The following is a 13313-nucleotide window of genomic DNA, read 5'->3' as shown; positions in this document are numbered from 1 at the left end:
GCGAGGAAGTCGATGGAGTCTGAGAGTGACTTCTCACTGACACAAGAAGATCAACAGAGTCTTTACTCTCATGAAGACATCACAAAGTTTCTGAGGGAAACTAAAGGCCACAGGCTCGTAAAACTGGAGAACTTTTTCCCTGATCTCAAACTCTTTGTCAAATCTGCAAGACCCTTAACTTTGAAATCTGCAAATTTAGGAGATGATGTGATATCTGAGCAGGAGGTCCACAGACTACGAAAACTGGTTCATAAGATCAGAACCAATGAGCTCCATGAAGATGTTTAACAATAAGTGTTTTTCTTATTTTCTGTTATGTTACTTTCTTGTTTTTTTCCTCTCTCTCTCCATGTGTGATTTTAAGATAGGCACTTTAAATATTAATGGAGCTAGAGATGAGGGTAAAAGGGCTGCTCTTTTTAAATTAATGGAGTTAAAACATATTGATATTATGATGGTTCAGGAGACACACAGTTCCCCTGATATTGAGAGTGACTGGAGGAGGGGATGTTCTGGGGAGGTCATCCTGAGCCACAAGTCCAGCTGTAGTGGAGGAGTGGGGATTGTTTTCTCCAGGAGCTTCCTGCCCGCTTCATATACTGTGGACGAAGTAATTAAAGGCTCTATACTTAAGGTCACTGCTCAGTTTGAACGGGTCTGTGCTGTTTTTATCTGTGTTTATGCTCCAACCAACGGAGTGCAAAGAGTAGCAGTCCTTGATGTTTTATGTGATACTATCAAGAACTGTAACAGAGATGAATATTTATTTGTGGGGGGTGATTTTAACTGTACTGAAAATCCCAGTTTGGACAGAAACCACCATGAGCCTCATCCTGCTTCGTCACACAGGTTCAGACAGTTGACAGAAGCACATGAACTGTCAGATGTGTGGAGGACTTTTCATGCACATCACAGGCAGTACACCTGGAGTCACTGCAAAGACAATAAAATATCTCTGGCCAGGTTGGACCGTCTGTACGGTTTTAAGCACAGTTTGAACATTTTTAACAGTTGTCACATTACCCCTGTTGGTTTCTCTGACCACTGTCTTGTTTTTAGCTCTGTTTTAATCCAAAATGTGCGTTTGCAGAGTGCCTACTGGCATTTTAACAGCTCATTGCTTCAGAGCAAGGATTTCCGAGCAGCTTTTGAGTGTTTTTGGGCTGCTCACAGACATTGTAAGAGTGATTTTAATTGTGTACAACAGTGGTGGGATGTGGGCAAAGCTCAGATCAAACAGTTGTGTCAGAGGTTCACTCGCAATGTCACCAGAGATTTAACCAGATCTATGCAGGACCTAGAGATTCAGGTGGTAGAACTGCAGGGTTTGGTAGATTCTACAGGAGATCGAGGGCTTTTAGATTCCCTCAAATCCAAAAAGTCGGCTCTGGCCAACCTGCTGGGCATTGCAGCACAGGGAGCTCTGGTCAGGTCACGATTTCTGGACGTCTCACAGATGGATGCCCCCTCTCAGTTTTTCTTTGGCTTGGAGAAGAGGAATGGTCAGAGGAAGGTGATTCACTCTTTACGGTCTGGCAGCGGCTCTGTGGTCTCAGACTCTGCTGGGATCAGGAGGCTAGCGGCCAGCTATTACAAAGATTTGTATAAGAATGAATTCACATTGAACTCTTCATTGTGCAGCAGCTTCTTCACTGGTCTCCCTCAGGTGGAAGCAAAGGACAATGACAAGCTGGAGTCTCTGTTAACTCTTCCTGAACTGTCTGCGGCTCTGATGAGTTTGCAGAGTGGCAGAGCTCCAGGCTTGGATGGTCTACCTGTGGACTTTTATAAGGCGTTCTGGTCAGTACTGGGTGAGGACTTGCTGGAGGTGATCTCAGCCAGCCTAGAGACAGGACGGCTGCCTCTGAGCTGTAGGAGGGCGGTCATCACCCTGCTACCGAAGAAAGGTGACCTGCAAGAGCTGAAAAACTGGAGACCTGTTTCACTGCTCTGCACGGACTATAAGATTCTGTCCAAGGTCCTGGCCGCCAGACTGAGAGGGGTGATGGCTGCCATTGTCCACACTGACCAGACTTACTGTGTGCCCGGCAGGCTGATAAGTGACAATGTCACTTTAATTCGTGATGTTTTGGAGGTCTCTGGCTCATTGGCTGTAGACACTGGTCTGATTTCAATAGACCAGGAAAAGGCTTTTGATCGGGTTGAACACCAGTACTTGTGGCAAGTCTTAGCTGCTTTTGGGTTCAGCCCAGGTTTCATAGCCAAGATCCAGGTTCTCTATGGTGACATTGCGAGCGTGTTGAAAATGAATGGGGGTCTGAGTGCTCCCTTTGGGGTCCAGAGGGGTGTCAGACAGGGCTGTCCTCTGTCTGGCATGTTGTACTCTCTGGCCATCGAGCCTCTGCTTCACAAGCTGAGAACTGGACTGAGTGGTGTTTGTTTCCCCAACTGTGATGTCTCTTTTAAACTGTCTGCATACGCTGATGATGTCATTGTCCTGGTCAACTCCCAGACTGATATTGATATTTTAGAGAACACCGTGAACCGTTTTGGCTCTATTTCCTCAGCCAGGGTGAACTGGGGGAAGAGTGAGGCGGTCATGGTGGGGGACCGGCTGAGGGATCGGCTCAGGCTACCTGGAGGGTTGGTCTGGAGAACAGGAGGGCTAAAATATCTGGGAGTGTTTTTAGGAAATGAAACGTTTTTAAAGAAAAACTGGGACAATGTTTTAGAAAGGGTCAAAGGTCGGCTAATGAAGTGGAAATGGATTTTACCTAAATTGTCTTACAGGGGTCGGGTTCTTATTGTCAACAATCTGGTGTCTTCTGCTCTGTGGCACCGGTTGGCCTGTGTTGATCCTCCAGCTTCTCTTCTGTCTCAGGTCCAGAGAGTTTTAGTTGATTTCTTTTGGGACAGGTTACACTGGGTTCCTCAGAGTGTTCTGTTTTTACCAAAGGAGGAGGGTGGACAGGGCCTGGTCCATCTGGCCAGCAGGGGAGCCACCTTCCGCCTTCAGTTCCTACAGAGACTGCTCACTGGGCCTACAGACCTGGTGTGGAGACCGTTGTCCTGCTGCATCCTGCGGCAGTTTGGTGGTCTGGGATTGGACCTGCCTCTGTTCCTCATGGACTCTGAGAGGATGAGACTTTCATCTCTGCCGGCTTTTTATAAAAGTGTTTTCTCTGTGTGGACTCTGCTGAGAAGGCAGAGGCAGGGACAGACCGGCTCGGTGTACTGGCTCCTCAGGGAGCCGGTGCTGTTTGGAGGAGTGTTGGACTGTCCTGGCTGGGCTGGACCCACCCTGTCCAGGACGCTTCAGACTGCAGGGGTTTCTACTCTGGGGCAGGTGCTGGAGCTGGCTGGACCACGGCTGGATGATCCTGCTGGACTGGCTGTTCGGCTGCGGGTGAGGTCTACACGGGTCGTGGGTCAGTTACTACAGCACTGGAGACAGAAGCTGACCGGTCATCAGGTGGCACTGTTGGCTGACTTCTGTGACGGTGCACTGGAGCCAGATTGTTCTGATCCGTATCCTGCTATTACCTTGTTCCCGGATTTTAAGGATTGTTCTGGGTGTTTCCTTGGACCTGCTGACTGTGGAGGAGCGTCTCTGGAGGGCGCCTCAGGAAAGACTCTGTACCAGATCATGGTTAAAACTTTGAACAGGAGGACACTGAATGGGCGCAGCGACACTCCATGGAGGTCTTATTTGAAACTGCGTCCTGATGTAAGACCGGCATGGAGGTCTTTATACAAACCTCCTCTCTCTAAAAGACATGGGGACCTGCAGTGGAGGATCCTCCACGGTATTGTGGCGGTGAACTCTTTTATTGCAGTGATTAATGCTGCTGTAGAGGAGGGCTGTCCCTTCTGCGGTCTCAGGGAGACGCTGTTCCACTGTTTCTATGAGTGTTCACGGCTCACGCCTCTCTTCACACTGTTACAGAACATTTTTACCAAGTGTGGAGAATTTTTTACGAAGCAGGTTTTTATTTTGGGTTTTAAATACACTCGCCAACACAAGGACAAATGTCACCTTTTAAACTTTGTCTTGGGACTGGCAAAGATGGCGGTGTATGTGAGCCGCAAGAGGAAGCTGAAGGAGGAGTCACATGTTGATGTGCTTCCTGTTTTTAAGAACCTGGTGAAGTCCAGACTGCTGGTAGAGTTCAGTTTCTACAGAGCAGCTCAGGACCTGCAGAGGTTCCAGCTGGTCTGGGGTCATGAGGAGCTGCTCTGCTCTGTGGCTGATGGACAGCTAGTGTTCAATTCATTGTAATGTCTGTGGAGGTTTAATATAATGTAATCTGTTTATGTACAGTTAATAAATGTTGGTTTAAAAATTCAAAAAAAATTCTCTCTCTCTCTGTCTCCCCCCCTCTCTCTGTCTCTCTCTCTCTCTCTCTCTCTCTGAGTGAATGGCGGTGTGAGAGGAGCGGTGTGTTGCAGAGAGCGTTTGTGAAAGTTTGTAAGTTTTTCTCAAACTTTTTCAGATTTTTCTTCCACTGTGTGACAGTTGATGAGTTTGTGCTTGTTTTGTCTGTCATCAAAGTTGTGTGAGTTGTGTGTTTGTGGGAGTTTTTGTGTTTTTGTTTGGCGGTTGCTGCCGCGGCCGAGCATGGCGGCGCGAGGCGTCTCCGGGTTGGAGAAGCCGTGAAGCTTTCTCCGGCTGTCGGTGTGTCGGTGGAGGACTGCAGCCTGGCTGTGGGGGCAGTTGTGGGGTACGGCAGTATTAAATCTGCCTCCAGGATGAACAGTGCGGTGGTTATTTTTCTGGACAGTATTGATAAAGTGAACGGGCTGGTGGAAAGTGGAGTGGTGATTAAAGGAACTCTGACTCCGGTGCTGTCTCTGGTCAGCCCCGCTAAAAAAATCATTATTTCCAACGTACCTCCGCTTCTGAGGAATGAGATGCTGGAGAAGGAGCTGAGGACACGGACAGTTAGTGTCGCCGATCAGACTGATCCCTCTCGGCTGCAAGTCTCCGCACCTGAAGCACGTCATGTCTTTCAGAAGACAGGTGTTCATGATCCTGAAAAACAATAACGAGGAACTGAATTTAGTTTTTAGGTATCGCATCGAGGATTTTGATTATACTGTTCACGTGACTTCTGACACTTTAAAATGTTTTGGATGTGGAGCAGAGGGACATTTGATCCGCTCGTGTCCGTCAGGCTGCTGCGTCTGCAGCAGAGACTCCTGTTGGAGCTGACGGTCCAAACCTCACAGAGACTCAGGGAGCAGCAGACACTGACCACAGTGTCTCCAACACTGACCAGAGGCATCAGGAGGAGCTCAGTGTTCAGGCTGAAGGACAGGAGCAGCCAGGACACACAGCAACCAGTGTGGCTGAGTCTGTCCTCCAGGACGACTGTGTGATGGACGACGACGTGTTTCTACAGTCGTCTGTCAAAAGGAAGAACACGGAGACTAGAGCCAACACAGCAAAAGCTAAGAGGCTGGCAAAGAAAGATCTACAGTGTTCCTCCTCTCAGCCAGAGGAGAACCCACAGAGTGACACACAGAACCCACAGAGTGACACACAGAACTCACAGAGACACACACAGAACCCACAGAGTGACACACAGAACTCACAGAACACACAGAGTGACACACAGAACCCACAGAGTGACACACAGAACCCACAGAGACACACACAGAACCCACAGAGTGACACACAGAACTCACAGAACACACAGAGTGACACACAGAACCCACAGAGTGACACACAGAACTCACAGAACACACAGAGTGACACACAGAACCCACACAGTGACACACAGAACTCACAGAACCCACAGGACAGTGACAGTGAGGAGGAGAACATGCAGGTGGAAATGCAGAGTGGTTATTCCTTTGTGAGAGTCAGAACCTTCCTCAAAGAAACGAAGGGGATGAGGGTGAAGGTTGAGGAGTATTTTCCTGACCTGCAGCTCTTCCATGACTCTGTCAGGTTGTTCTTGAAGAACGCAGGGAGAGTCGGGCAGCCGTCTTTCACTGATCCAGAGATCTTTAGACTGAAGAAACTGTTGCTGAAGGTTCCAGCTACAATGGCTAATAATGAATAAGTTTAATGTTCTTTTCTTTTATTTACTTCTTTTGTTTTTGTCACGATGTTGCTTTATATTAAACATGTGTGACTTTAAACTTGGCTCTTTAAATATTAATGGAGCTAGAGAAGATGTTAAAAGAGCCTCTCTGTTCAGTCTGATTAAGATCAAGAAGATCAATGTCATGTTCCTGCAGGAAACTCACAGCACTGCTGATAATGAATGTGACTGGAAGAGGGAATGGAGTGGGGGGGCTGTCTTCAGTCATAAGAGCAGTAACAGTGGGGGAGTTGGTATTCTCTTCTCTAGAGATTTCTTACCTTCTTCCTACACTGTTGATGAAATCATTCCAGGTCGGCTGCTCAAAGTATGTGCTGACTTTGAGAAAGTGAAGATGGTTTTTATTAATGTGTATGTTCCCAGTGTGGGTTCAGAAAGACTGTTGTTTTTGGACACTTTAAAAGATGTTGTGAGTGACTGTAGCAGTGAAGAGCATCTGTTTCTGGCTGGTGCCTTTAACTGCACAGAAAACCCTTCACTGGACAGGAACCATCGGGAACCACAAGCTGCTTCTAACAGTCGGCTCATTAAGCTGCTGGAAACTTTTGAACTGTGTGACGTTTGGAGACATTTTCATAAGAATCAGAGACAATACACCTGGACTCACTCCAAAGATAACTCTTTATCTTTTAGCTTATCTAAGCCTTTATTGTTTTGAACATCACATTAATGTATTTAAAGGTTGTTCTATCAGTCCGGTTGGTATATCTGATCATTCCCTGGTACAGTTTTCCATTTTTATAAAAAATGTGAAATGTAAAAGTGCGTACTGGCACTTTAACGTCTCTCTGCTGTCTGACAATGTGTTTAAAAATGTATTCAAGTGTTTCTGGGACAATCACAGACAGACTAAAGCTGAGTACAGTTCCTTGCAGCAGTGGTGGGATGTAGGAAAAGTTCAAATCAAGCAGCTTTGCCTACAGTACACTTTCAATGTCACAAAGGACATGTCCAGATCTATGAGAGCTCTGGAGAGAGAAGTGGTGGAGCTGCAGGATTTAGCAGACTCCACAGGAGAACGAGAACACATTCAAGTTCTCAAAGGCAAAAGATCAGCTCTGTCTGACCTGCTGGGTATTTCTGCACAGGGTGCTCTGGTCCGATCTCGTTTCCAGAATGTGGTCAAAATGGATGCTCCCTCTCACTTTGTCTTCGGTCTGGAGCGTAAGAATGGTCAGAGGAGGCTGATTCACTCTCTGCGGTCTGACACTGGGCAGCTGCTGCAGGAGTCGGCTCAGATCAATGTGCTGTCGGATTTTACCAGGAGCTCTACAAGGCGGAGTTCCAGGAAGAACCAGAGGTGGCGCTGTCCTTCTTTGCGGGCCTTCCTAAGGTCTCTGATGGGGATAATGCAGAGCTGGAGGCGCAGCTCTCTGCTCAGGAGCTGCAGGAGGCCCTGCAGAGCCTGCAGAGCGGGAAGGCTCCCGGGATTGACGGTCTTCCTGCAGACTTTTATAAGACTTTCTGGTCCGTCATTGGTGAGGACCTGTTGTTGGTTCTCCAGGACAGTCTGAGAACAGGGAGGTTGCCTCTGAGCTGCAGGAGAGCTGTGCTCACCCTCCTCCCAAAGAAAGGAGACCTGCAGGACATTAAGAACTGGCGTCCGGTGTCTTTACTTTGCACGGACTATAAACTGTTGTCCAAAGTATTGGCAGTTCGCCTGAGGAAAGTGATGGAGCATGTCATTCACTTAGACCAGACATACTGTGTACCCGGCAGGTTGATATCTGATAACATTACTTTGATTCGGGACATTTTGAACCTCTCTGGTTCTTTGGGCTGTGAGCTTGGTCTGATTTCTCTAGATCAAGAAAAGGCTTTTGACCGAGTTGAGCACCAGTACTTGTGGCGGACATTGCAGGCTTTTGGGTTCAGCTCTGGTCTCATAGCCAAGATCCAGGTCTTGTACAATGACATTGAAAGTGTACTTAAGATTAATGGTGGTTTGAGCTCCTTTCAGAGTCCAGAGGGGAGTCAGACAGGGCTGCTCTTTGTCAGGCATGTTATATGCGCTGGCCATAGAGCCATTTCTGCAGAAATTAAGGTCACGGGTGTCGGGTTTTTCTTTTCCTGGGTGTGAACATTGTTTTAAACTGTCTGCATATGCCGATGATGTTATTGTTTTTATAAAAGACCAAAGTGACATTAATGTTCTGGAGGGCACTGTGAGTGATTTTAATAGACTCTCCTCTGCTAAAATGAAGTGGGGAAAAAGTGAAGCCTTAGCAGTCGGAGAGGGACGGACTAACAGGCTGATTTTACCTGGAGGCCTCGTGTGGAAGAGAGGAGGACTTAAATATCTCGGGGTTTACCTCGGAGATGAAGCCCTCTCTTCCAAAAACTGGGAGAATCTTCTGGAAAGGGTTGAAGGCCGACTTAAAAAATGGCAGTGGATTTTACCAAAACTGTCTTTTAAAGGTCGGATCCTGATCATCAACAACCTTGTGTCTTCTATGTTGTGGCACCGGCTGGTGCTCACGGACCCTCCTGGAAACCTGCTGTCCAGAGTGCAGGCCGTCATGGTGGACTTCTTTTGGGACCGTCTGCACTGGGTCCCACAGAGTGTCCTCTTTCTGCCCAAGGAGGAAGGGGGACACGGTTGGTCCACCTGGCGAGCAGAGGGGCTGCTTTCAGACTCCAGTTCATCCAGAGATTCCTGACTGGACCCGCTGACCTGCTTTGGAGACCTGTAGCTGGAGCCATACTGGAGCGGTGTGGTGGGCTGGGTCCGGCTGAGTCGCTGTTTTTAATGGATCTTAATGGATGTAAGTTGGAAAACCTGCCATGTTTTTATAAAGGACTTTTCAGAGTCTGGGGGTTGTTCTGTAAGGAGAGACCAAAGGCCGGTGTCTCTTTGTTCTGGCTTCTTAAAGAGCCAGTGGTTCACGGGACTCGTCTCCGGTGTGAAGCTGGGCCGAGCCTGCTTCAGAACCTGTGTGAGGCCCAGATCCTCACGCTGGGCCGTGTGGTGGAGGTGTGTGGCCCATGCCTGGACAACGCCGCAGGTCTGGCCTCACGTTTGGGGATCAGGTCAGTCAGGGTGATCAGTCTCCTCCTGAGAGGCTGGAAACAGCAGCTGACTCCCTCTGAACTGATTCAGCCAGATGTTACTGATCCTCTGCCAGATGTGAACATTGTTCCTGTTTTTACTTGTGATGGTTTGTTGTTGAAGCTGAATGTTGCTGATTATAAACTGAGCAGCATGGTGAGTAAAACAATGTACTACCTACTAGTAAAAGTTTTAAAGCAGAACAAGCTGAAAGGTGGAGTGGACACTCCCTGGAGGACTCACCTGGCCTTGACAGAGGCTCAGACACCTGAGTGGAGCTCTGTACAAACCACCATTAACAAAGAGGGGGGGTGATTTACAGTGGAGGGTTCTGCACGGTGCTGTTGCTGTCATTAATCCAGATGTTGCTGACACCTGTCCCTTCTGTGCACAGAGAGAGACAGTTTTTCATTGTTTTCTGGAGTGTGGTCGACTCTTGTCTCTGTTTCAGTTTTTGTTCCAGATGTTTGGTTTGTTTGACGAGTTTTTCTCACAACAGATGTTCATCCTGGGCTTCAGGTACAACAGGAAGGAAAAATCAAATGTCAATTGTTGAACTTTTTGTTGGGTCAGGCTAAAATGGCGATTTACCTGAGCAGGAAAAATAAGCTGGAAGACTCGGCAGATGTTGATGCAACAGTTATTTATAAGTTGATGTTAAAGGCGAGACTGAAAACTGATTTCAGCTTCTTTAAGTTGATGAATAATGTAGAGGAGTTATTTGATTTATTTTGGAGTTTTTTGTTTTTGTTTATTGATTTAAATTTTGTCATTGAGCAAATAAATGTGGTTTGAAAAATCAAAAAAAAATCTCTCCCTCTCTCTGTCCTCCAGTCTCTCTGAATGTCAGTCCAAACCTTCAGCAGTTCTTCAATGAAGACTCAGTGTCTCTGAGTTGTGGTGAAGATGGACAGACAGGTGGACAGACAGGAGGACAGACAGGTGGACAGAAAGTCAAGAGGACCAGTGGAGGACAGACTGGTGACTGTGGTTCAGGATCTGGGACCTCTGATGGTTCCTCCTGCAGAGTCTCAGATCTCTCCCAGTCAGACTCTGGAGTTTACTGGTGTGAGACCAGTTCAGGAGAGACGAGCCTCCAGGTCAACATCAGTGTGACAGGTGAGTGGTTCAACCTGCAGGTCTGTACATGACTCTGTCTGTTGGTGTGACTCTGTCTGTTGGTGTAACTCTGTCTGTTGGTGTAACTCTGTCTGTACATGACTCTGTCTGTTGATCAGGTCATGTGATCCTGGAGATTCCTGCACTTCCTGTGATGACAGGAAGTGATGTCACTCTGCGCTGTAGAGCCAGAGATAAGAGCAGACGAGAGGCTTATTTCTTCAGGGATGGTGTCCGCCTTAGATCTGACTCTGATGGAGAATATAAGATCAGTGGAGTCCAACAGTCTCATGAAGGTTTCTACTGGTGTTTGATTGAGGACTTTGGAGAGTCTCCTCAGAGCCGGCTGAGGGTCAGAGGTCAGGACGCTGACATCACTTCCTGTTTACAGACAGTTTAAAGATATGAACTAACCTGCTGACCTGATGATAAACTGATCACTGACCTGAACCTGGTTCTACTCCTTCTCCACAGATCCTCCTCCTCCTTCATCTCCTCTTCCTTCATCTCTTCCTTCATCTCCTCCTCTTCCTCCTTCTTGTCCTCCTCCTTCATCTCCTCCTCCTCTTCCTCCTTCTTGTCCTCCTCCTTCATCTCCTCCTCCTCCTCCTCCTCCTCCTTCCTTCGTGGTCAGACTCTTGTGCCACCTGCTGGTCTTCTGTCCTTACTGCATCTGTACTGGTCTGATTCTCTCCATCTGCTGCAGCAGGAAGACAGGAAACAAAGCGGCCGTCTCCATGGAGATGACCCAGCCTGTTGGAGGAGGTCAGGGGTTGGATGAGGACTATGATGACATCACTGCTGATGTCACCACTGAGCATGAGTTCTGAGCAGCAGAGTGTAGTTGTGTAATAACGGGTGAGAGTGATGATGAAGTGGATCAGGTCTCTGAACCTCCGTCTCTCTGATGATCACATCTGTTCGAGCTTTCACTGTCACGTCCTCTAAACTCCTTGTTGTCACTGCTTCACACTGTGTGTTGGACTCCATCAGAGCTGCAGCCTCTTTTCTTCTTGTCCTCGTCATGGTTCAGTCCCTCTGAGGACAGCTGACTGATATCAGTGTCCCCTCTGTGTCCTTCTGCTCTCATGTCTCAATAAAGAATCTGCTCATCATTTTACACTGTCCCACTTTGTATTGAGTCCTTCACTGACTGAAGCCTTGGGCCTGAGCAGCAGCTGTCGGCTTTAAAGCTGCTGGAAAAGTCTTTAAAACCAGATCAAACACCACGAACCAATTTGGACAAAAGGTGAAATATAAAGAGAAAGCAGAGGGTCGAGAACCGAGCCCTGAGGTTCTCCATGTTCCACATTAGAACATGTAGGTGAAGTGTTATTATATGAGACACTCTGTCAGATAGTCAGACTTTATAACTGGTGAGGCCCAGAGAGAAAGCAGTGATCTATGGTGGTGCAGTAAGAGGATTACTGTTGGACAAGTGAGACACAGCTCCGTCCTGTACTTTAGAACAGAAGGTTCTTAAAATCTCTTATCACTTTCATCTTAGCTGATCACCAGTTGAACCAGCGAAACCAGCTGGCGCCAGTTGAACCAGTTAAACCAGCTGATAACCAGTTGAACCAGTTAAACCAGCTGGTACCAGTTGAACCAGTGAAAGCAGCTGATCACCAGTTGAACCAGTGAAACCAGCTTGTACCAGTTGAACCAGTTAAACCAGCTGGTACCAGTTGAACCAGTTAAACCAGCTGATAACCGGTTGAACCAGCGAAACCAGCTGGCGCCAGTTGAACCAGTTAAACCAGCTGATAACCAGTTGAACCAGTTAAACCAGCTGGTACCAGTTGAACCAGTGAAAGCAGCTGATCACCAGTTGAACCAGTGAAACCAGCTTGTACCAGTTGAACCAGTTAAACCAGCTGGTACCAGTTGAACCAGTGAAAGCAGCTGATCACCAGTTGAACCAGTGAAACCAGCTTGTACCAGTTGAACCAGTTAAACCAGCTGGTACCAGTTGAACCAGTTAAACCAGCTGATAACCGGTTGAACCAGCGAAACCAGCTGATCACCAGTTGAACCAGTTGAACCAGTTGAACCAGGGCTGACGCTGGTTCCAGGTCGGTTCATGTTTAATGTGAGAAAATAAAAAGAGGAAGGAAACGTCTTTCAGAGAGATAAACGCAGAGCTGACACTACACACAGGTGCAGATCATCTGTCCTCCATTTTGAATCATGTGACCATGTTTCCACAGCTCCACCACAGCTGTGAGAGTCCAAACCCACTTCTGCTTTTCACTTGTTCACTGTGAGTCTTCATCCTGTTTCCTCCTCCTTCCTCACCCCCACTGTTTCTAAGAGCAACAGACAAAGAGACAGAGGACTCAACTGACTCGGCCCAGACTCGGCCCAGACTCTGCTGCTGTCTCCAGGACCCGAAAACGCCTTGGGGGTGTTGGGACTCACTACAAGGTGGAGATCACATGATGTTTTGTTCCCCAGACAAAAGAACTCACTTCCCCACAATTCCTCATTTTTCACACCTGGGGACGAAGCTGTACTTTCTCTGTTTACCGCCATCTTGTCTTCCATGTTCAAGCCGTGTAGTCACAGCGACCATTTTGAATCCCCCCACCCCCCACCTCAATATTGGCTATCCTACCTATCTGCGGCTGGTGCCCCTGATGACTTTAATTTATTTTAAACTGATTATTTAACATGAATATGTTCTTCATTTATGATGGCCAATAAACAAACAACCAAAGACCGGGATGGTCACAACGGGACAAAACCAAATCCAAGACGACGGGAACAGGAACCATCATGTGACTGCTGTAACTGGAGCCGGACGGGAGGAAACCTTGATGGACAAACTGAGCTGTGGTTAGAAAGGAGCTGGACTCAGTTCTGGACCTCAGACCGGCTTCAGGGCTCCAGACTCTGCGGGGAGGATCAACCTGGACCTCCTCTGTCCGTCCATCATCTGATTTTGTCTCATGATGATTTTGGTTTGAAGCACAAAGGAGAGAGAGAGAGAGTGTGTTTGGTTTTTCTTTGGGTGGGGAGGTTGTATATTGTGTAACTTGCTGCATAATAATGTTAATGGATGTAAAATAAAA

The 13313-nt window shown here is 47.6% G+C and overlaps 1 protein-coding gene across 1 annotated transcript in view; it reads left to right on the top strand.

Annotated features, from left to right (window-relative positions):
• Positions 1-11359, top strand: part of LOC130164323 (Fc receptor-like A) — a 33048-nt gene extending 21689 nt beyond the window's left edge. The window contains exon 3 of the mRNA XM_056368994.1: positions 10714-11359. Coding sequence (XP_056224969.1) covers positions 10714-11069 — 356 coding nt within the window. The 3' untranslated portion in view covers positions 11070-11359. The remainder of the gene's footprint in view (positions 1-10713) is intronic.
• The last annotated feature ends 1954 nt before the right edge of the window (positions 11360-13313 follow it).

This window comes from Seriola aureovittata, chromosome 23, assembly GCF_021018895.1.
Source record: "Seriola aureovittata isolate HTS-2021-v1 ecotype China chromosome 23, ASM2101889v1, whole genome shotgun sequence".
Lineage (NCBI taxonomy): Eukaryota > Metazoa > Chordata > Actinopteri > Carangiformes > Carangidae > Seriola > Seriola aureovittata.
Note: the sequence above shows the minus strand (reverse complement) of the source record. Positions and strands in the feature narration are given on the sequence as shown.